A 24,675-nucleotide genomic window follows, 5' to 3' on the forward strand; every position below is an offset into this window, starting at 1 on the left:
GTCTGTTCATTAGTTGATGTAAATGAATTGAATTGGCAGCCTTGTATTCCTAGTACACAATATCTTCGTACCAAGATTTAAGGCCAAACTACAAAGAACCAAATAGTTACTTGTGTGAGTACTATCCTCAGAGGTATAAACTGAGACGAGATCCTGTATGTTCTGGAAATAGTCGTATGGGGGTGTCTGTCACCCTACAAGGTGACAGCCTGTGTGAATAAGGCTTAGAAAAAGTAGTAGGAGAAATAGACACTAAGGAGTTGTGTGCATCCTGAAAAGTCATCTGAATGGTCAATGGATCTCTGGCAGTCTGATGTGGAATTCAGGTCACTTTTTGAGAGCACAATTCTTATTTCTGGTCTTGTAATCTGCTTCTCAAACTAAGTCAATTTTGTTTGAGATTAAAACACTCTGACAGTATGAACGAGGAAGCATGCAGCTGGAATAATTCTGGTAGATATATTCCAGTTGATTAAACAGAAATTCAAACATACTGGTAATTGAGAATTTTTAACAAGCCCATTGTTTAATATTAAAAATTCTCATAATTCTGAAGTTAATTGAAAATTTTAGAATAAAAACCTCAAAATGCTATTGTTACTTACGTTAAACTTGTTTTGTAGAATACAAGAGGAACGTGATGAAAGACATAAAACAAAAGGTAGATTGAGTCGTTTTGAACCACCCCAGTCAGATTCAGATGGCCAGCGTCGTTCAAGTAAGTAAATGTTATTTTTTATGTTTGTTTGGGCTACGAAATTTGTAGACTAAATTACATATATATATTTTTCTTCTGTTTATTCAGTGGATGCTCCTTCAAGAAGAAACAGATCATCTGGTGGTAATATAGATTCTTTTCTCATTCAGTATAATGTTGTCACTTAAATGCATAGCAAAGATTATGACTTCTTTTTTTCTGTTTTTTTTTCCTCCGTCATTGCAGTACTGGATGATTATGCACCAGGGTCACATGATGTTGGAGATCCAAGTACAACAAATTTGTATCTTGGAAACATTAATCCTCAAGTAAGTTTGGAGCCAAGGAGTGAAGTGCAGTGTTGGCATGTTTGGGTTCAGCTGAATTTTTTTCCAGTGGCAATTTCCCCCCCTTTTTTGTTTTAAACCATACGCGTGTGCTGAGACCCATATACTAGGTACAGTTGGTGACTGTAGAGGCAGTATTCATTTGAATAAATGCTCTGTACGCAATGCTGCAAAAGTTGAGGTTTAGACTATCAGTTACTATATGCAAAAATGCTCAGTTAAAATTATTTTTCCGTGGATATCTCTGTGCAAGGTGGATCATACCTCAAAAAAATGTGAGTGTGCTCTGTTTAAAATGCATCTTTTCTAATTATTATTTTTGCAGTAGATCGCATTGGGGTGGTATCAATGAAGCGTTGTTTTGCAAGAAACTCAGAAAATTAAAATCTCGACATTTGAACAATAATATGAACGAGTATGTTAGAAATACAGTAGCAAGATGCTAATTTTTACGTTTTTTCATGTAGATGAATGAAGAGATGTTATGTCAAGAATTTGGACGCTTTGGACCGTTAGCAAGTGTTAAAATTATGTGGCCAAGAACTGATGAAGAAAGAGCAAGAGAAAGAAATTGTGGCTTTGTTGCCTTTATGAACAGGAGAGATGCTGAAAGAGCATTAAAGAATTTAAATGGTAAACAGATTTCTCGGTTCGGAATTGTAATTATCTTTGTAGGAATATTGAGGAGTAAGCATATCTTCAAGTTGTTTTATCAGACTAGTGATAGGTATGCTGTAACTCCAGTAGATACCACACTGGCAGTGATTTCAGTTTACACTGACTGTTTTACTGGCAGCTGAATGTCATCAGACGATAGCATACACAAGGGCTGGGAATACTGGTGGCTTTTGCTGTGGGTAAAGATGTAAAATTTCTGACTGTTTTGAAGATGTGAGCAGGGGGTAATGTTTGATAATCTCTCCTCTGTAAACAGACTATTTTAAGAAGGAACCTATTACTTGTAGTTGTGCACCAACAATGATTTTTTTTTACTAAATTTAACCAGTGCACAGGATATAATTAATAATTGGTGATAAATATGTTCTTCTGAATAATGGTTAAATTCCTAATACTGAAGAGGTAACTGTATCATGCCAGACATGTAATTTTGCATATGGTCTATCTTGTCTACCTTTTATTTGAAAAAAAAGAAAAAAAAAGTCTTATGTGATGAAGAAAGCTATGTCCTTACAGTTCAGGAAGAGCCTGAAAATCAAAAATCAGCATCCTAGACAAAAAGAATAAAAAATGAAAGGTTGCCCTTGCATAGCTTACTCAAAATGGTCCTTTACTAGGACCATAAATAAGTAGGCTTACACTATGTAGGAGTTCTAATTGGTTATTACATTTGGTTTTGGATAACGTAATTTGAAATTTGTTATTATGAACAAAACACTGAAGAATTGAAGTGCAGAAATAATATAATTTAAAAATTACTCTGTTCGTTCTGATGTGCTGAATATCAAATTTTAAAACTTTTTTTCCCCCCAACAAGTCAAGTAATTGTGTACTGTAGTCCGAAAATGTACATTGGGGGAAGATTAATAAAATATATCAAGTAATAGGCTTTCATTTGCACATGATGTAGTCTGATAGATATGATACACTAATCAACAATGTAAGCAAAATATAAACCATGGCAGGCAAACCTAAACGCTGCACGTAGAGAAATCTCAAGCAACGCAGAACAAATTTATAACATAATGGTGGTTTGGTTTTGGTTTTTTACTTTCACTTTTTCAGGCAAGATGATTATGTCGTTTGAAATGAAGCTAGGTTGGGGCAAAGCTGTACCTATACCACCACATCCAATATACATTCCGCCTTCTATGATGGAGCATACCCTCCCGCCTCCTCCGTCAGGACTGCCTTTTAATGCCCAGCCTAGGGAGAGACTGAAGAATCCTAATGCTCCAATGTTACCACCACCAAAAAACAAAGAAGATTTTGAGAAGGTAACTTACAGTACCCTGGGCCATATCTCATTGTTAAATACTACATCTGTGACAGTATTTCAATGGCTTCATAGATTTGCATTGTTCAGGCTGAGTTTGGCAGCCCTTAGTGTACAAACTCGCTGGCTCCCTGCTGTAGCCCAAGGGAACCTACTTAATTCTTGAAGCTCTGTTTCATGTCTGTGTTAGGGTACAGTGTACTGGGTCTTGGTTTGTTTTAGTGCTGCTTTAAATCTGGCTATCATTTTCCCCCTCCAGGCTCCCTGGATTTTTTTCTCCTACGTCCCCCCCTTTTGTTGGCTGCCAAATTGCAGTATCTAAATTGTTTTCTTTAAAGAAAATACTACGTTTTAATTTGGGTAGCATTATTTTTACACTAGAGGAGTTGATGTATTTTGTGTAGACGGTAATTAATCTGGACATTGAGTAAGTATTTTATGCTACTTATGGAGTCAGTTTTCAAACTTTTTTTTTCTGGAATATTAGCTGATAAAAGGGTAAGTATCTTGTAATCACAAACCAACTTGATTTACATTTGTAAGAACTTGTTGATTCTTTGAATGACAAATGTTAGGGCTGTTTTTTGTAAGACTTGGGAATAAAGTAATACCAACGTGATCCAAGTCAAATAGTTTAGAATCTTTTCATAAACTTAAGAACTCCTTTCTTAATTATATTCAGCGTAGTACCTATTCAGTGCATCGATGTACATTCTGACAGGAATGTTCTGATACTTTGCAATTAGTGAACCTTTACGGTTCACTGACACAACCATTTGCATTTTGTGTAATTGCTTAGTTATAACTTCACAGCAGTGATTGCCTGCAAAACTTGTGATAGATGTGTAGTATTTTCATTGCATATGTATATTTTTGCTTGTTACTTGTTAACAATACTCACATATTCTATGTTTATTATCTGATGTGACTTCATATACAGACTCTGTCGCAAGCCATAGTCAAAGTGGTTATCCCAACAGAAAGGTACATGTTTTTCTTTATTATTACTGATCTAAATATAGAAAATTTCCCCTTCGGAATTTTAAAGAAAAATGGTGATGTTGAGGAAAAGGTAATGGCTTGACTGAGCAATGGTTCTTTCATGACACTTGAGAGAAATGTGTGTTTTGCAGTCTTATTATCCTTATCTTAATAACTTTTTTTTTATTGAGGATAGATTTAAGTAATTATTCTTTGCATTTAATTTAAGCACTAGAAATAGTTGCAGGGTAATTTCGTGAGTGAACACAAATAGCTTGTCTTAGATGCTGTATGAGTCCTGACATAAACCTCTTGAATACTTCATAGCTAGGATGCAGCTGTCTCCAGTGTTGTGCTGTGGGTTTTTTCTTTCCTTTTTTTTTTTTCATTTGTACAATTTGTAACCAGTTAAAATTTTTGATTACTGCTATTTTTTTTTTTTTAATGTGCAACAGTTATAATTTTGGTCACTGAAAAAGGTAGTTCTGTATTGCAAGGGTATTTTTACATTTTGGTCCCCGTCAGTGCTCCTACCTTCGCAGTAGTCTAGGTATACTCTTGCTCAGTTAAGCTAAAACCTCTTCCCAAACATAGGAACACAACACTGTTTTAAAAGTAAATAAGCACAAAAGATTACCAAATTCTCTTTGACATTGGCCTTGGTGAGCAACACCAGCTGAACTGTCTGCGGCAGCGGGGGACCAGGAAAACATCATGGGATGGATTGGGAAAGTATACAGTTTTTGACCAGACATTGGTACGATCGGCTCCAATAAATGTGGTTTTATTATAACTGAAAAACTTTTTTTTGTTGCCCAACTTAAGCTAAATGACATTTTAAAATAATGCACTTAAAACTATCGTCTTTTTTACTACACTGTTTTAATTGTCACAAAGTCCCTTTTTTCTTTTTTTCGCGTGTGTGGGGGGGGAAGAAAGATTTGTGAAGCTAGTTCCAGTAGTACATTAACATATTTGTCAATAGATGCTCAAATGAACTAGTAGTTTTGATGAAATTTTAGGACAGTACAATTTTTGTTGGGTAGAGAGGTGAATAATTAGGGTGACGAGGAGGAGTCTTGATTTGAGAAACATACTCAGTAGAACAAGTACTTGTAAAACTCTACAGTGCTTACAGAGCAATTGGCTTTCAGAGAAAAATATGTTTCCATTTTATTTACTGTAGCATTTTGAAAGCTTGTATGAGAAGAAAGGCTCATGTTAATTGAATTGTATTTGAAAATACTTTTAATTTTTTCTTTTTTTCTTGATAACTTTCAAAGATGCTAATGGCGACTGCTAAGAGACTATTACACAGTGCATCACATCATGCAAAAATTTCGACTGACTGCAGTGGGATAATATGTGTAATTATTCTCCTTTGTTTGAAAATTTTCAATACGGGTTTTTAATGTCTCTTACCTCTTAGTATTTACTAAACAGAAAACCTTGAGTATCAAGTGTTTTCTGAGAAATTCACTTTCAAGTAGTCATTTCTTATATACCAAAATTTATTTAACACCCTCTTTCAGATATGGGATGTACTGAATCTGTTTTTCATACATCTGAGGTCTTTCCAAAGCAGATGTTGTTGTTCAAGCATAAGCTGCTCTTAGGCAACTTTATTGTACTCAATGAAAGAAAAATTAGATGAAAACCAATGGCATGGTTCTGCAGGAAACCAGAAATGATCACATTGAACTTGCCTTAGAGTAAATGAATTTCAAGCTCAGAGGCTTGAAAGCTAATTGTAAAGTTTTTTCTTACTGGTGTTTTCAAATACAGTTCATATAACAAGAACAGTCTTGCTATTCAGACTTTCAGAACACTGCTTTAAATAAAATGGCTACAGAATTATTGAGACTGTCCTCTTTACAATTTTTCTGGGATAATAAAGAGCGAACAGGAAAACTGAACTGTAGGTAGCTATTTGGTTTTTGTGTAAAATTTGAGGCAAATGTAGATTTAATGCTAGCTGGTATAAAACAGAACATTTGCTAAGTTTGCAGATGGCAGGGGCAGATTTTTTGTTACTATGTTTTTAAGTTGAAAATTTTTTTTGATCTAGTGCATTATATCTGTGGCAGAACTTTGAATACTCATGGTAGAAAATAATCACCTCATTACTAGGAAGTAATAGAAAATTCTGCAGCTTTTCAATGTAACAATTTTTGAATTTTAATTAAAAAATTGCTAAAATGAAATCTAATGAGATATATGTAAAGAACCAATATCCATTTGTTACATCTAAGAAAATAAATTAAAAAATGTAAAAATCTGTATTTTTTTCTTGTTTGCATCACGTTCAAAAGACACGTGCTGTGAAGCTTTTGATATATGTAGGTAATCTATATTTGAAAATTCGGGATCCTGTTTCCAAAAACCCCCGAATGGCTGGAAACTGACAAATCACTATTTGTATATAAAGCTCATATGACTGTCTCCTGTTAGCATGCTAATAAGTGGCTCTGTATTTTCAGATGTGGCTTGAAAAATGTGCACTTCACATCTGCTTCTTGCCTGTCTCAGGATGTAGTGCTGAATGAAATTTAATACAGATTTATTTTTTTTTTTTTTTTAAATTTGTGATTTGGTTCACTTGAGTGTATGAGGGAGGAAACATTGGATGGTATGACACGAAATGGTGGACAGTTTTGTTCTATGCCAATAGCTGAGTCTTGACCAAAAAGAGATTATCTAAATTTAATAAAACCATTGCCCTGTTTGGCATCAAGAAGGCTGTTTGCTTTTCCTTTCATACTTGAGTAGTTTGAAAGCTGAATGCAGTTTCTGTTGAATATTCAAAAGCATGTGTGTTTAATTTTGAGCATAATATTCAGCCACTTGTTCCTCTGTAGAACTTTAGCTAACACTTCTGTCTTAGTTCTAGACAATTTAGATGAGGGCTTAGTTTTTGATAGTTAATTGTACTTTGGTGTTCAGTTGCCCATTTTTATGCATAAGGACTATTAAGCTTCTGCTAAGTAAAAGATGGTTGTAGGCTAAGCTGTGGAAATTCAGGAAAGAGGTCTCCTCTTAAATTCTTACTCCACCACTCCTAGGCATGTTTTTATTTTAGAATGCCCATGTCTATGATGCAAGGCTATAATGTTCCATGTTACCTTATCTTTTATACAGTTTTCTTAACGATACAGCAAAATAATCTCCTGCACAGTTATAGTATCTTAGGTGGAGTGTAGTTTTATATAGTGTTAGGTCTGAATCAATTTTTCTTTAACTGTGTTGTTGTTGTAGGAATTTGCTCGCTTTGATACATCGAATGATAGAGTTTGTGGTACGGGAAGGGCCTATGTTTGAAGCCATGATTATGAACCGAGAAATCAACAATCCAATGTTCAGGTGCTTATTATATTGCTTCAGTTTGCAATAGCGCTGACTGTTTTCACTGTTGCTAATATTCTGCATTTCTGAAATACTGCTAAGAGTTGTTTTTATTATGTCTATCTTCATGTGCAGATTTAAATTTTACAAATTGTACAAATGCTTATGCTGTCTTTTTGAGGAATGCACTTTTATTCCAGTTGTTACTACTGTGTACATATAAATAAATAACTAAAATACTATATACACACACTATAAAATACATTTGTACCTATATAAAAATATATATAATAAATAAATAAAATTACATTTAGCACCTGCTTTTCTGAGGGATTCAAAATCATCAGTGGAGGCAGTAGCATACATTTTAAAAAAAAAAGAAAAAAATCCCCCCCAAAACAGACAGACTAACTCAATGTAAAGTCCAGTCTTCCTGGAGCCTAATTTCTAACCTTTAGCAAGAGCTGGGAGTCGTTTTTCTTTGATGTCAATGCAAATAGGATTAAACTTTAGCCTACATAGTGAAGTTGTCAGAATTTTCAGCTCTTGTCGTTAATGGAATAAAAAAGGATCAATTTAAGAATTTCTTGTGAAATGCAGTTGCTGAAAAACTTTTTCAGGGAAATACTGAATGACCTTTTAAAAATGTTTTATTTGCAGTAAGGTTGAAGTGCTTCATTATGATTTTTATATACAAACTGAGAATTTTTTTTTTCCCCCCTTGATCTTGTCAGAATGTTCTGACACACAGTTTACTGGTGGAAAACTTCAAGTCGTTCAGTATTCGATCTGAGCAACCTAACTGTATAACTACAAGTTCCTGCAGCACTTCTGCTGAGGTTGCAGTTGCTCCCATAGTGACTCTTTGCACTGATGATTCTTCTGCTTTACTATGAGGCTGCACGGTTGTTCTTTCTGATCCTGTTTGTTCTGCTTTTAACTTCTGAGAAATGCTGTGCCTTTGTGGAATGCTGCACTCTGCTTTGCAGATTGCATATGTATGTGTGTGGAGCAGTTGCACTTGTTCTGCACAGCTGTATTGTAGTTGTACATGATTTTAATTATCTTGAGTTCACTTGGTAGCTGAGGTGGGATTCTGAATAGGGTTTGGTTATAAATTTTTTTTTTTTTTTTTATTCCTTTGAATTTGCTTCACTTAAATAATTTGTAATAAGTTTTGTGTCTTTTCTTTGCTCTTTGGTTTAGGTTTTTATTTGAAAACCAGACTCCAGCCCATGTATATTATAGATGGAAGCTTTATTCAATTCTTCAGGCAAGTAGAATTTTAGTGACAATTCATAACTTCAAGCATAATGAAATAAAATAACACCAAACTAAAAATACTTTTGTTTTTTTGTAGGGAGATGCTCCAACCAAGTGGAGGACAGAAGATTTCCGTATGTTCAAAAATGGATCATTTTGGAGGCCACCACCATTGAATCCATACTTGCATGGGATGTCAGAAGAGCAAGAAACGGAAGCGTTTGTGGAGGAACCGAACAAGAAGGGTGCACTTAAAGAAGAGTATGAACTTCCATCAATTCATAATGCTGTTTTAACTGCTAATGTGCCTGTTTTTTTCCTGTTGTGTTTTTGTAGTTATAACATTTCATCTCTAAAATGTTACCATGCTCATCACTATTCGCTGGGTAAAAACCTGGCTGGCTGGCTGAGTCCAGAGAGTTGTGGTGAACAGAGTTAAATCCAGTTGGCAGCTGGTCACAAGTGGTGTTCCCCAGGGCTCAGGTTTGGGGCCAGTTCTGTTTAATATCTTTATCAATGATCTGGATGAGGGGATCACATGCACCGTCAGTGAGTTTGCAGACGACACCAAGTTGGGCAGACGTGTTGATCTGCTCGAGGGTAGGAAGGCTCTACAGAGGGATCTGGACAAGCTGGATAGATGGGCCAAGGCCAATTGTATGAGGTTCAAGAAGGCCAAGTGCCGGGTCCTGCACTTGGGTCACAGCAACCCCATGCAGCGCTACAGGCTTGGGGAAGAGTGGCTGGAAAGCTGCCTGGCAGAGAAAGACCTGGGGGTGCTGGCTGACAGCCGGCTGAATATGAGCCAGCAGTGTGCCCAGGTGGCCAAGAAGGCCAACAGCATCCTAGCCTGCATCAGAAATAGTGTGGCCAGCAGGAGCAGGGAGGTGGTTGTTCTCCTGTACTTGGCCCTGGTGAGGCCGCACCTCGAATACTGTGTTCAGTTTTGGGCCCCTCAGTACAGGAAAGACATGGAGGTGCTGGAGTGTGTCCAGAGCAGGGCAACCAAGCTGGTGAGGGGCCTGGAGCACAAGTCTTATGAGGAGCGGCTGAGGGAGCTGGGGTTGTTTAGTCTGGAGAAAAGGAGGCTGAGGGGAGACCTTATCGCTCTCTACAGCTACCTGAAGGGGGGTTGTAGTGAGGTGGGTGCTGGTCTCTTCTATCAAAAAAATAGTGATAGGACAAGAGAAAATGGCCTCAAGTTGTGGCAGGGGAGGTTCAGATTAGCTATTAGGAAAAATTTCTTTCCTGAGAGGGTTGTCAGGCATTGGAACAGGCTGCCCAGGGAAGTGGTGGTGTCACCATCCCTGGAGGCGTTAAAAAAGTGCGTAGGCAAAGCACTTCAGGACATGGTTTAGTGGGCATGGTGGTGTTGGGTTGACGGTTGGTCTCGATGATCTTCAAGGTCTTTTTCAACCTAAACGATTCTATGATAATATTATTTAGAAACTCTCCTAACCTCAGTGCTTTTCAGTTAGTGTTCTTTGATACTTGTTGCTAAATATGTTCTGGATTTGGTTAGATTTGTCATCGTTGAACAGTCAGTCCTTTCAATCCAATGGTTATTAACCCTTTATTTGAAGGAGATTGGGAAGATGAGAGTTTTTCCCCATTTTCTGTTTTTATCTGTTGATAGGGGTATATAGCACTTTTCTCAACATTGTTAATGATCTCGGGAACTAAAGAGTTGTTATAATCTTGAACTTACTGATGCTGTTCATCAGAAAGTAAAATTGGGAACAGTGGTTAATAAGCAGTAAGAGACACATCATCAGAGTTCTTTGCTCTGACTTGTAAGTGTGGGGGGGATGGCTATGGTAGTGGAAATATATACGTTACTTTCTTAATTTTGCTATTGTTCCAACTGTGTTCTTAGCATGTGGTTTTTTTCTTGTTTTATTCTTTTCATCATAGTTATGATACCAGTCATGGGTCTGGAGGGTTTAATATGTGATTTATTTCTTATCTTCTATCTGAAAGGCTCAAAAAGATATTGAGTGTTCTTTATATATGGAGGTTGGGGAAATCCTGAAATAGTTGCTTCTTACTAGCTTTCTGAATCTAATGTTTCTTATTCTGCAGCAATTACTTGCATGCTTCAGATTTATCCATTTTCATTTAGGCATAAACTAAATCCAAAAAGATAATTACTTTATTAGAGATACTGGTCTGCTGCATTAGGTATTTCTCAGTTATTTTTCCTTGATTTGTGTACGTAGTCAAGACTTGAGTGGGGATTTTTTGCACTTTGTTTATATATGTAATGTGGATACAAATGTTCATGAGTCACTGAAAAAACTCAGGCAACAGAATATAAAAATATTTAAAATTGCTTTTGTCCTAAAGAGGGAAAAATCAAAATCGTAATTAAATGGAAATTCCCCAAAGTACTTTTAATTTATATTGAAAGTATTAAAATTCCTGGTATTTCAGACAGAGGGACAAATTAGAGGAAATTCTGCGTGGATTAACACCTCGGAAGAATGATATTGGTGATGCAATGGTTTTCTGCCTAAATAATGCAGAAGCTGCTGAAGAAATTGTAGACTGCATTACAGAATCACTGTCCATTCTGAAGACTCCTCTTCCTAAGAAGGTGTGGAGATTTTTTATAATCTTGTATTTTGGGGTAAGAACTCACTTAACAGCATGTGCATATAATTTACAAGCATTATTTCGTAAGTTTCATATAGCATTGAGGGTTTTCTATTAAAACGTGGGCTTGAATTTAAGTATGCTTTTTTCCTGTGGTATTTTGTTATATATTTCTGTTCTTTCTGAACCTGCTTGTAAATAATGTTCTGCCTTACTGTGAAGTTGAAAACAACAGAATAGTCTGTTCAAACAAGGAAATAAAAATTGGAGTGCCGTGATCTGTCCTTTGTAATACTATGTAATATCACGTTACAGTGGCTACTACCCTGTAGCGTAATAGGGAGCTAATTGCTCCTTAGCATGTGTGGCTGTGTTACGGTTAGTTCTAATTTGATACTTCTAGATAGTTTAAACTATCTTGTATTCTTTCTGGAAAAAGGCATATATTTTCAGGATAATTTAAACTCTAGAATTATTTTAATTTGAACATTCTTTATTGTAGATTGCAAGATTATATCTAGTGTCAGATGTGTTATACAACTCTTCAGCTAAAGTTGCCAATGCTTCCTACTATAGAAAATTGTAAGTATAATATTTAAGGTGATTGATGACTTAAAAAAGAATATCCTTATGTTCAGTTTTGTACATCTCTGGATTAACGTGGTTGTAGAGAAATTCACACTTTGCTATGAGGATACTGTTACAACACTGATGATATTTATATTTCTTTGCATGAAAATGTATAAGATGTAGCATGTTAGTGCATAGGATTGCTTTGTAATGCAAAAAGTAGTCTATATGCCCTATGCAAGGGACCACTTGCATGGAACCTCATAGAGGTGACAATAACTCACGTGCTTCTTGACGGAAAGAAAGCCTGTAGATAATATTCAAGATACGCTATAGCAAATAATCCATGTGAAGAAGTCAATTTTTGAAGTAGAATTTTTTTTTTATTAAAAGGTGTTTTTAATTCTCCATGAACTTTGGAGAACTTACAAGGGGATTATGTACTTTTTCTAAGGTGCTTAGCAGAATTTAGGAAAAATGTCCAAGGGAGAGTACCTTTGTCCTACTTAGATATTGGATTGTGTCTATTTCCTGGAGTCTCTCTAATATTATGGTAGCATGATGGGGAATATTCAGCATGTTACAAAACTCTAGGGATTGCAAATGATGTTTCTTGTTGCAGTGTGTCTTTGTTGTGCCAGTTGAGAGAAGCTCAAGGGAAGCTAGGCAGCCATTACTCACTGCTTTCATTGAGGGCATCATCAAGTAAATTAAAATAGAAACATAACTAAGAATTTTCTAAAAATACAGATTTAATTTTGAGACTATTCTTTCATTGTATATAAGGTTGTAAAACTCCTTTTATCCTCCTCCAATCTTTCCAGGCTGTATAAAGCGACTGCAGCAGATGTGAAGATCTCCCTTCACAGTTCTGTTGTTGTCCAAGGTGATTTAATATATAGTAATCATATTTGCTTTATAGTTCAGTTCATGGCTACTATAGGGATCAGAACCTTGTGCTTTTGAGTCCTGTGTCCCAGGTATTTTCGTGAATTATGTATGTCCAGAAAACATATATTACAAAGTTTAACTAAAGAAATGTATATGTTTAATTCTAGTTTTGAAACAAAATTATGTCAGATATTCTCTGATCTCAATGCTACTTACCGTACAATACAAGGCCATTTACAGTCTGAAAATTTCAAGGTATGTATTTCATTGTTATTTACGTGACATAGAAGTCAAATAAATAGATGTTCCTGCACAAGAGATTGCATACTGTGATAGGTGGCTTAGAGGTGGCTTAGACCTCAACCTTCCTAATTAAGCTTTTTTTTTTTTTTTGATAAAAATTAGGTTTTCTCTCTTGCAAAGATAGCCTTGAAATTAAGGAAGAAAATTAGCATCTAACAGCTCAATTGTACCAGTAGATGTATAGTTGTGGAGTTGAGAGGATATCTATCTAGTACTTGAATTGCAAACAAGGCCTTACAGCTTTCTGATTATTTTTGGACCACCTATATTTCAGTTTCAAAAACAAATTTGGGCTGCTCAGTGTGGAAAGAAACTGCTGGACATAAAAGCATAAAGTTACTTTTTAACATTTTTCTGATACTTAGGCTTTATTTTTTGAGGTCTGATAAGCAGTCTGATCATGGGTAGTTGAGAGTGATTTCTGACATCAAGTGCTCTGCTTCTCACTATTCTCATGCTCAGCCTAGCTTTTCCTTCTCCTGTTTTAAAGATGTCTCTACAGTTCTTTTTTTTTGTTCTTTTTTTTTTTTTTCCTAAATCAGAACCTTTAAATACAAAGCTTACAGTGTAGTTAGTTTTTCTGTATTAAGGTCTTTATGCTGGTTATCCTACCTTCTCTGGTCCTGAGTACTCTAGATTGAGAATCAATTTTAGTTATCTGCTATTTTAAAACTGTTCATTAAATTATATGGTAAAGACAGGTAGTAGATTTTGTTTATATCTACATCTCCAGCTACATTTAATGTGTCAAGCTTGAGCTGAAGCCCATCATTTCAAATATACTTCACTTCTATAAAAAAATGAAATTAGGAACATAATTTCACTTCAATAATATGCATAAGCTAGTGTTAATTTTAGCTAATTTTATTTTACAAAGGGAAAGATATTTTCTGTTACACTTAGTAGAGGCACCTGCTTTGAACATCTGGGCAGAATGAAATTTACTATTGGGTTAGGAACTGTGAACAGCTGAAATAGATAATGTAACAGGATTTAAAGGAAAAATAATACCCAAGTGAGATTTTTAAAAGAGTAGTTCCTATATACATATTTTTGTAAAATTACTAGTCTTGCCCAGCATAGTATCATTGTAATATATTCCAGTATGGAACTACTTAGGAGTAGCTGTCTACAGCAGTAGTTCTCTGTGGTGTATTTCTGATCACTTAACATTTCTTAATACAAATTTAATAGTGCTTTTTTTCCTATTGCTTCTAGCAACGGGTAATGACATGCTTCCGAGCATGGGAAGACTGGGCGATCTATCCAGAACCATTTCTGATCAAACTACAGAATATTTTCTTGGGGCTTGTAAATATCATGGAAGATAAAGAAACAGAGGTGAGTGACCTTTGGTAGTGATGCTAGCAGATGGTAAGGAAAAATGTGTAAATATAAAATAGGACTGGCAAGGATTATTTTGATATATCTGTTATGGTGAATAAACTTTTTTCCTCTGAATCCTTACTCTTAAATACAGGTGTAACAGATGTTTTCAGGTGCAAATACTGTTTAATCTGTTCATGCATTTGTTGCTTGTAGATTAGGTGCTGTGGTGGAGTTATGTTGTGAAACTATTTCAGAGCAAGACTAGTGCAGAATGACGGGTATTTCCTTGGTATTGGAAATATTCTGTAGTATCTATCTGAATTTTGAGTTAGAATTTCAGGCATTAGTTTTAATTTCTGAGAGTTCTAAATAGCTAGGCATCTGGCTACCTCGATCATCCACTTTCTTTTTGTGTGAGTGTCACACTTGGATGTAACAGAGCCATCTGAGCTTTTTTAATCTGAGAGGAAGGTTGTGATAATCATTTACACTGGTGATATTCTACTTTGATCTTTGCTGTGTTGTATTGGAGCAATAAGTTGCTAACTTTCTAGTTTTAAGCTACAGCATTTATCTTTTTTTTTTTTGGTAGAGGTTATTTTTAACAGGATATGTAGTGAGTTTTAGTTCTAGCAGTGACATATAAATTACTATGCAATATTTTGATGTTCTATGCTTAAAATTTCTAGAATACCATTAGCACTGAGTGAATGTGTACTGATGTGTTTACAGTTATGTATAAATATTATTTGAGAGAACCAAGACAGTGGATGCTAATAAATAGATGTATGTTTAGAGTAAGTTCATTTTGTAACTCTGTGGAAATGTGCCTTTCAGAAAAGCAGGAGGGAGACCTACAGTATAATTGGAAGGTTAGCTTATTTCACTTAGCAGTAGAGCAAGGTGAACATGCACCTAACAGTGCCTGTACCGAACAGAATATGTAGATGTGTTTATCATTTATGCGTGTTCCTTAAATTTGTGTTCCTGCTAAATAGTTGATTTCTGTCAGTTCAGAGTACTGGTTCCCAGGGAATCTTTCATATATAGTAAGTATAATTTATCTGACTGTAACTTGCTCATTTCAAGCTAAGCCTCAGCTTAATATCTCTTTAGGTATTGCAAAGCTTCCAGTACATTGTGGACAAATTCCAAGTTCTTGCTTATGGTTTTTTATAGGAAGATATTGTCATGTTTTTCCTCTGCAATAAACAACTGTCCTTGGTAGCAAAAATTGTTTAAGTTGAGTTTTTTGGGTTTTAGGTATTTTTAAAGCTACTCCTTTAAAAAGAAATGAATCAATAATTGGAGAAGTAAAGAAAAGCAATGTAGATTTGTTCCTGAAATTATTTGCTTTCAGGAAGTACCGGATGATCTTGATGGTGCTCCCATTGAGGAAGAGCTTGATGGTGCTCCACTAGAAGATGTGGATGGAATTCCTATTGATGCTGCTCCTATTGATGATCTGGATGGAGTCCCAATTAAATCATTGGATGACGATCTTGATGGAGTTCCTTGTATGAAATGTTTCAACCTCACTTTCAATTTGATTCTTTAATTTTTGATGATCTCTTTTTCCTGAGTAGTTTTTACAAGTACAGCTGAGAATTAACATGGCATGTAGCTTCATAAAATGTTGAATTGATTAATTTCACTTTGTTCTAGGAAGAATTAGTTTAAAAACTGCTTTTAGATTGTAATTGCTTCAGAGACACAGTAGGCGTCTTCTGATGTTATGCACATCAGGTTCCAAATCCTAATTTCTTTTCTCTGCAAATAATAAAATGGTATAATACGCTGCAGTATTTAAATTTATTGTTATATAAGGATTTTTCTGTTTGAACTTTTGAAGAGCTTTGGAAATTATTTTTCTGTGTCTCTTTCTCCAACAGTGGATACAGCTGAAGACTCAAAAAAGAATGAGCCTATATTTAAAGTTGCCCCTTCGAAGTGGGAAGCAGTGGATGAATCGGAACTGGAAGCTCAAGGTTAGTTTTCAAAGTATATATAGTAAACTAAAATACTTACGTAAGTAAACTGAAAGCTTAATGTCACTTACCTATTATTTCATGGGTATTTTCAACCAATCTGTTTAAAAGTTCTAATATGACTACTGTAGTAATCCAGTAGGATTTTCAATTGTAACTTCTTTTTTGGTTATAACTTCAGTGAAGAAAGTAGTGTATTCTGGTTTTGTTACTCTACTTCAATAACCTACCAACCTTTAAAAAGAATTTCCAGTTCATTAAGAATAAATATTGGAAAAAAAAATCTGGGTATGTGACTGGCAGTCTTTCTAAATGTTTGTTTGGAAGATAAAATTTTACAAACTGACAAATACTTGGCTGCTTTTGAAGGATTTACTGAAACATGAGATGCAATATAAGTGAATAACTCTGTAAATAGTAAATATTCTGATAACGTGCAGTTTTGCATATTTCTATGAAATAGAAAGTCTGTATTAAGTGCTAGATGCTGGTAAACTTTATCACATTGTAGTTTTTATTATATCTACAAATACTAATTTTCAGATTAAGTGATAGCTTTTTCTGTTGTTAAAATTATCTTACTGTTTCTTCTAGCTGTTACTACTTCTAAGTGGGAGCTTTTTGACCAACATGAAGAATCTGAGGAGGAAGAAATTCAAAAGTAAATACTTTTTCATTCTGATGAAAACATACTCATTTTCTGCCTCTAAGGTTGAGTTTTTGGCACTCCCTACAAGATATATATGTATTATAAGAGCAGAACAAAAATGAAATTTTGGAAGTAGGAAAATAAGAAAATGAAGAAAAATCAGGATTTTAGTGCAGCATGCTTTCAGACCCCATAATTTTTTTCTAACATGATAAATTACACTTTTTGGTAGAGTTGTTAACCATAATGTTCAAATTTATGCCGATTTGGTAACTTAATGTCAAATAGTAAGAACTAAAGTAGTATTTTACAGTTTGGAAATCTTGATGTCAGGTATGTATGAATCTACCTAAATCTCTGCCTTTTGCTTTTGCAACACACACAGTGAATAATGTTCTGGTGTGTATGTTTCTTTGGATGCTAATAGACTCCATGCCATCTGTTGTTTTTGAGCAGTCTTTGTTGTTTAGGCAATTGAGAGCATCTATTAGTAGTGCTTTAAATATCTTAATGCATTGCATGTAGTCCTGCAGCGCTCTAGTGGCCAGTCTGGGAATATAATTTTGAATATCTGCCATGTCTCAGGTTTGTCTCCCAAAAGCAAAAGTGTAGTAAATTTTGTTCTTTTATAAAACTTAATATATCTGAAAAGCAAGATTACAGCACTTAAAGAGATTTTGTTGAGGTAGTGAACTTGTTCTGTAACTGAGTTAGGTATAGATTTGGTGACTGTAAATTTCAAAAATTCTTCTGCAGTCTGTTTATATGAAGAGTGTAAATCATCTGAGTAATAAAAAACTAATTATTTAATTAAGTGGAAATATTAAGATATCTATCTCACAGATGGAGACTGTTTTGTACCTGCAGACTTTTACATAACAATCTTAACAGATTTCAAAACTAGTAACTAATCATAGAAACTGAGTAGGAGAGATGGTAAATTTTGTAACAGATAATTGTCTTTTTTATATATATATATATATATCAGTTAATTCTGTATGTTTTCTGTAAAGTCAAGAAGAAGAAAGTGAAGATGAGGAAGACACTCAGAGTTCGAAGTCAGAAGAGCAACACATGTATTCCAATCCTATTAAGGAAGAAATGCCTGAATCCAAGTCATCAGTCAAATACTCAGAAATGAGTGAAGAAAAGCGTGCCAAACTCCGAGAGATAGAGGTCAGCATGTGATGTTTTGTGCCGCCCTTCTGTACTTTTCCAGTCCTCCCCCCCACCCCTGAGTTCTCTACATATAATAGGGAGTTCTTTTTACTGAAATAATTGTAGTCTTAGTATATAGTGGTTTTTTTAGTCCAGTATATTTTTATAAAGGTATGTTTGTTTACAGCCTTGCTTTGTTTTGGCTTTCAAAATAATGCAGGAAAAAAAGAAAAATTGAGTCAGGGGATATTGCATATTCAGAATTACTCTTCTTTTTCAGTGTCCTTTTCCAGTACCACTGGTAGCCTTGGATTGCTTGGGTTCCTCTACACTTTCCTGCTCTTGGCAAATGGGAGTGACTTTTGGATGTGGCCTTGGTCCTATGCCTTTCTTGTTCTCTCTCTCTCTTGCCTTGAAGTGTCTGTATTTTATTGCATTTGAAAGTTGCTCTTTTCACTGTGTCAGCCATCAAACAAAGAAGTAGATGCAACTAAAGCAGTTGGTCCTGAAATGGGGCATTTTAATTGAAGACATCCATGCATTTTATAGGGCTCACTCATTCTTTTATCCTTTCTTCAAGCATAGGTGTTAGTATAGCTGTTAAGGTTGATGAGCACAGATTCTTATGTCTTCACGCTGGCTTCTGATCTTGTGGTTGACTGGGAAGGTAACTAGAACTTGAATTTAGCATGGGCTTTGTGTAGCAGTGAAGCCTTCCTGTCATACAGTGCCATGCAAAACAGGTTTAAAATTGCATGCAATTTTCCAGCTTGTATTCAGTATTAAAACCCATAATACATTGAATACTGAAATTCTTGTAACTTCTGTTCTGTGCATTAAAGTGATATTAAGAAGCTGCTAAACTACTTGTTGCAGTTGTAGCATCTCCAAGTGACAGATTATAATTTGGGTAGTATTTTGAAGGTCGAATTGTGGCTGCCTACCTATTGATGCTATAATGTACTGGTTAGCTAAAATCAGACATTAGCAAAGCCCCATAATACTCCAAGATGCACAAGCAGTAATATTTTAAAACGTCACAACTGTTGTTTCTCCCAAATACGCTTCTGCTTAATAATTCAGATTATTAAAATTAATGGAGTATAACTAAGCACTTAGAAACCTCTTGCTTTGCATAGCAGTTTGAAAGTTCATGATACATAGCCATTTGAAGTGAGTAAATTCTGAATTTGAGAAAAGCTAAATGGGATTTATGTCTGACTTGACTCATGGTGGCAGTAGTTCTGTAGAAAATACATGATGTTAGGCTAACGAAAGTACAAGAGAAACTAGTTTTCATTTTGCTGTAATAATGATTGTAGTGGTTATGGAAAGGGCTCCTTTCAGATTGAGTATCTGTTTTATAGATGTTATCCTGGCAGTTGTGGAGGCAGATTAGGAAGTGATTTACTTTAACCATTGTCAATTTTACACTGCACAAGTGTTGTAAGTTCTTTCATCAGTGTATCCCATCTGTAACAGTTTTAGGTGGTAAATATTTGAGGTTTTCAAGTGCATGTTGCCATCTTTATTCTTTGTGGTAAGTAAATTACTGTCTCAGTTTCAGACTTTTGGAACTGCCAGAAAAGGATTGTCATTTTTTTCATTTTCAGAACACTTCAGACACCATGTAGAAGTAGTTAAATTTTAAAATTTCTCTTCAAGTTTGTCATTGGCAGGAAGGTACTCCCTGTACTACTTTAAAGCATTCACGCTCAAAGTTTCTTTTTTGGGTATGTACCCAGTCCCTGCCAAAGAACACATCCATTATTAAATTTGAGAGGAGGAAGTGAGGGGAAAAAAAAAACAACCCAATTACCAGCTTTAACAATTATGCCATCTAATATACACTGTTAAAAATGTCATGTAAAATCTTTGGCAAAAAAAATGACAAAGTCTGATTCTCTAGCAGTTTACACAGTGACTACCAGGGAAGCTGAAACACATTTTTTCATGTGTTTTTTTTTTAAATTCATGAATACAAACAATTCTTTCTCTTGGCACTTAGTGAATTAAGTTTGTCAGCTGGGAGGGGAAAGGGCAGTAAGAAACAAACTTTGGCCACAGCCATCAGACTGGTGCCATAAGAGAAGGCAAGTTATTAACCCTTTGTTTGCCCCCCCATACCCCTGTTAACCTTGCTGAAGTGTGGATTCTTTCCAGAACTTAGCAAGAGCAGAGGCTTTTTTGTAACACTGAAATACAGTGATTTCGTTGCTGGTTTTTTTAAGTGTGGAAAGATTGGCACTTTGCTTTACATTATAACGCAAATTTCAGAATGGTCTTTACAGTGCTGTGCATGTGTGTCTCTCTTTCCCTGCCCCAGGGACATATAAAAGAAAGGTGTATTCCTCTCTGTAAAGAGACCTCAGTGCTGTGAAGTGTTAGAAAAATAGGAATTTTATGTTGCTTAAATTGTTAAGCTTGTTTCCTCAGAGCATACAAAAACTCACAGACAAAATGAAGCAGCATTGTCCTGCTTGGACCATTTTCTAAGGTACTTTACTTCTGTCTCCATCTTGCTGCACAAGATTTTATAATCCTACCCCAAAAAAAGCACAGTGCAGGCTTCATCTGTAGCAGGAGGCAGGGTTTTCACAAATCCAGATATATCAGTGCTTCCAAAAGGGTCAAGCAGGGAGATTTGTCCTCTTTAGTAGCTGCCTTTACTCACCTTTGTGTTAGCTACCTGAGACCTCAAAGTAGTGTTTGCTTGATCAGAGGTAGAAGACGAATGGTCTTCAGTCTTCCTGTTCAGCCTTTCTGCAATGTACCACTGAGCTCCAGGAGTTGCAGGGTTGGATTCTGTTATACCGTCCTGTGTCTGTGCTCTGTCAGTACTCCCTTGCCCAGTGCGTAAACAGAGATTGTCCCCCTGCCCTGCAAAAAAAGTGTCATGGTATTTGAGGTACAGTTTATTTTTCTACCAAGAGCCAAAGGGGTTTTTCCTGCATGTCACAAAGGAAAGGAGGTTACTCTTCTTGCTTTCTTGATATGAATTGCAGTACCAGAGAAGATCAAAGTTCCTTTAGTGTAGTATTCAGTCTCCAACAGAGAATGACTAGAGGACAAGATAAGAATAGATTAAGCATAGTTCACAAGAGCAGATTGTATCCACGGCCTGTTCTGGATTTCAAGGCCCTGTGTACCTTTGTCAAGAAACTGAAGTTCCATACAGTTTCCATTATTTCTTTCTCTGGATTATGGTGCTTAGTATGCAGAATACTCACTTTTGTGTATTTGTTCATCAAGTCAGAGGAGCTGTCTGAGGCTTGTAATCATCACTAGAACAACATAACCCTTTGGTCTTTACAGTCTGTGGAGCTTTCTGCACCTAGCTCATTTGAGGCCACTGCAAAATGGCAAAAAGCTATCCAATTAAATATCTTACTCATTGCAGCTTAATAATAACAGATGAGACAAACTGGCTCTTGCTTGATCAATAGTTTCACTATTTGTAGCAATTGTTCCTTAGAAGATAATGACTATCTTAATTCAGCAGGTTCTAGTCTATTTTAAATCTTTGAATCTACTTCTGCTTTTCACAAAGACAAAAGTGAGGAATTGCTTATCTCCGAGACACATAGCATCCTGTGAGTGTGATTGAGCATGCCAGAGGTCTGTTATGGCTGAAGAGGTATTTCACATGTACATCAGTATCGCTGTCATCTGTTGTTGATGATATCGTAGCTGCAGAAATTCCACTGCTCATAGACTTGCTGGAAAACTCAAGCTTTCAAAGAAATATTTTGCTCTGCTTCTGGCAAAGTCTAGGACTGATTGCAGCCATTGTTGGGGCAAGTCTAAAACAGAACATTTTGGTCTGCTTGGATTTCTATCCTGTCTGTAATTGGTCTAGATTTGAGTGCAATTATATATCAAGCAGAAGTTCCTCTCTTTCATCAAGCATCTGGTGATTAACTTCCTAGTTAATGCTAGTATGTAGTATGCAGCTAATTTACCTCAAATAAGTTGTGTTTGAAACTGGTCACTTAAGTTCTGAGGCAGTGTACTTGTGGAATAACCTCTTGTGAAAAAGCCTTTTTTTCCCCATGAAGACCACTGTGTATGGACTCAGACAGTATCAGCAGAAGATTAGAAAACCAAGAACAGTTCTTGAAAATAGATTCATTTTAAGCGAGGGAGGCTACCCACAGCACACGTGTTTGTGTCAGAATGCAAAAAGCTATGGGCACGGCTTCAGTTTGCATCAGTCTGTGGTTTCCCAAAACCGTGGTAACAAGATGTTACCCTTTTCTGTAACTTGTTAGCTTACTGGTTAGTGTATAATCAAGGCCTCAACTTCTAGGAAAGGCTGAATCTTTTAAACTCTCCTCAAATTATTTTGAGGAGAGGGGGAAAATTTCAAGATGAGAACCAGTAGACAAGAGGCATGTTGTTGAGCTGTTTATCTTGAACTTAAGAGAGATACTTCCTCATGGTTAGTGAGAAATATGATCCCTGCATTGGAGCATTTAGTAGAGATTGCTTACAGGAGCTCCAATGAGACTTGACACTTCTGCATTGCAGTCTCTGAAAACCTCTGAACTCTCTCTGCTGTGGGAGACTGCTGTGTCTAAGACAGTATTATGAAGTTTTGGCACAGGGTTTTGAAGAATTTTCCCCTTCCATATTACCATGCATATTTCTGACTCTGGAGGTAGTCTAGATGAAGTCAATGTATCCACTCCTAAGGATGAACAGGCTTAATGGCTTTTGTCTGTTGGACAAGAATAGTTAAAGAATAACCAATTCAATGAGAATATATTAGTTCTTTCTAAATGCAGGTTTATGAAGTGGAATGCTTACAAAATTCATTGATTAGATGCTTAAGCAGATTTAAGCTGAAGGTTTAAGGATCTCTTTCTCCCTGGGGGTGTTTCTGGAACTGTATGATAGGAATATAAGCATCATATACTCTACATGAAAAGAACAATAAGAAGGGTGTTCACTATGGCCAATATGCTATGAATAGTGAAATGGCAAAGGGAGATAAACAAACGTGTAAGTTTATATAGTAATTTTGAGTGGTGGAATTCTTTAGAGAATTCTTCTCTGGACTTTGGGACCTATGTAATTCTTTCTCTTTTAAAACGTAGTTACGGTGGTGATGTTTTAGAGCAAGTAGCAAAAGCTGCTGTACATGAAGGTGTAGGATGAGCTGATCTGATCTAACTGCTCACCTCTGCTGAAAAGGAATATTCTGATCCTACCTGTGAGCTCTGGCACTTGCTTGTTCTTCCCAAGCCAATACATCTTACTAGTGCAGGGGAAAAAAAAAAAATTGAAGGGGGGGGTGGCTTCTGCTGGATTAGTGAATTGATCTGGCTTATGGAAGGCTCAGCCAAGCACTGCAGCTGCTGCAAGGGCAGGGTACAGGAGGAACCCTTTGCTTGGAGTGCAGGAGTGGAGAAGGAAGGTGGAAGAGAATGGTATTTCTGTAGTGAGCTGTTGATGCCATCTCAGCATTTTGTAACACTTAGTCTCCTTTTCCAGGGGATGTACTAGAGCTGCTTTCCTCTATCCACAGCATTTTTCTAAAAGGAGTCAGTTTACATGGGTTCAAAGGGAGATAGAGCAAGTATGTGGAAGAGAGATCCTTTGATGATTGGTCTGTAAAAGACCACAACTGTCTCAGGAAACTGTATGTTCTTAACATAGTTGGAGTTTAGGGAGGTGTTGAGTCAGTGGTTATTGTATAGGCTTTTCCTATTTTTCCTCTCTTCCTCTAGGCACCTGCTAATGACCACCTTCCTCCCCCCACAGTTACTGGAAAGATTACATGCAAATAGTTCCTCTTGGCATTTTAAATTTCATGCCAGCAGTGAGTTGTGTGACATGCATGCAAAACAGGCTGCTAGAAGTTCAGCATTTCTTTGCATCTAGATACGCTTATTAAATCAAGTAAAGCCTGTTGATCAGATTCCTAGTTTTCCTTCATTTCAGGTTACTCTGGGCTATAGACTTATGCTTCGTTGCTTTCAAAATATGGTTAAACAGATAGTGCCACAGCTTTGTTGGCTAAAAATGTAAAGAAATAAAATCTTCTAAGGATGGGGTTTTTTTGTTTTGTTTTTTAAATTATGTGGGTGATTTAGTTGGGAAAACAAAGTAGAATTCTTATGGGCATGTTCATACTGTGACAGCCCAAGAGGCCTTCTGGATCAGCTACGCCTCCTCTGTACTCCTTTGGTTCAGTACTGAATGTGTGAAGCAGCTTATGGCCTTGGAGTTTACATGATGGTAGAGAAGGCAATCTTCATTTCTTACCAGAACAGGTGGTATAGGGTGACACTGAATATATGGTTCCAAGAGGTATTCCTGCTTTTGAAACTTCTGCATTCAAAGGAGGGGAGAAGAAAAAATGCCTTTATGGAAGGTGGAGTGGTATGTGACAAATGACGATGTCAGTTTTCCATTGGCTGCTGACTATTTAATTGGCTGAATTGTAAGCAAAAATGAAAAATACTCAACCATAGGTAGAGCGTACTCTGTAAATGAGGGAGGTAGGCAGAATATTTGTTAGAAATTTACCATGGTACAAGATAGCAATGCCCTTTTCTAAAATGAAAAAATGTGTTGTTGGCATAAGCTCTGTAACTGAAGGG

General features: G+C 36.1%; 1 protein-coding gene across 7 annotated transcripts in view; it reads left to right on the top strand.

Annotated features, from left to right (window-relative positions):
* Positions 1-24,675, top strand: part of U2SURP (U2 snRNP associated SURP domain containing) — a 47,767-nt gene that overhangs the window by 16,229 nt on the left and 6,863 nt on the right. For 3 of the 7 annotated variants that reach the window (XM_052802724.1, XM_052802726.1, XM_052802722.1), the window contains 17 exons: positions 624-718; positions 806-841; positions 944-1,026; positions 1,512-1,677; positions 2,788-2,999; positions 3,939-3,982; positions 7,235-7,339; positions 8,528-8,598; positions 8,686-8,845; positions 11,018-11,180; positions 11,682-11,761; positions 12,808-12,895; positions 14,162-14,284; positions 15,633-15,789; positions 16,165-16,260; positions 16,855-16,921; positions 17,923-18,085. In XM_052802724.1, coding sequence (XP_052658684.1) covers positions 624-718; positions 806-841; positions 944-1,026; positions 1,512-1,677; positions 2,788-2,999; positions 3,939-3,982; positions 7,235-7,339; positions 8,528-8,598; positions 8,686-8,845; positions 11,018-11,180; positions 11,682-11,761; positions 12,808-12,895; positions 14,162-14,284; positions 15,633-15,789; positions 16,165-16,260; positions 16,855-16,921; positions 17,923-18,085 — 1,909 coding nt within the window. Of the gene's footprint in view, positions 1-623; positions 719-805; positions 842-943; positions 1,027-1,511; positions 1,678-2,787; positions 3,000-3,938; positions 3,983-4,015; positions 4,737-7,234; positions 7,340-8,527; positions 8,599-8,685; positions 8,846-11,017; positions 11,181-11,681; positions 11,762-12,807; positions 12,896-14,161; positions 14,285-15,632; positions 15,790-16,164; positions 16,261-16,854; positions 16,922-17,922; positions 18,086-24,675 lie in introns of those variants that run through there. The other 4 variants (XM_052802725.1, XM_052802723.1, XM_052802727.1 and 1 more) reach the window with 3 other exon arrangements.

The sequence above is a fragment of the Harpia harpyja genome, chromosome 12 (assembly GCF_026419915.1).
Source record: "Harpia harpyja isolate bHarHar1 chromosome 12, bHarHar1 primary haplotype, whole genome shotgun sequence".
NCBI classification, from domain to species: Eukaryota; Metazoa; Chordata; class Aves; order Accipitriformes; family Accipitridae; genus Harpia; species Harpia harpyja.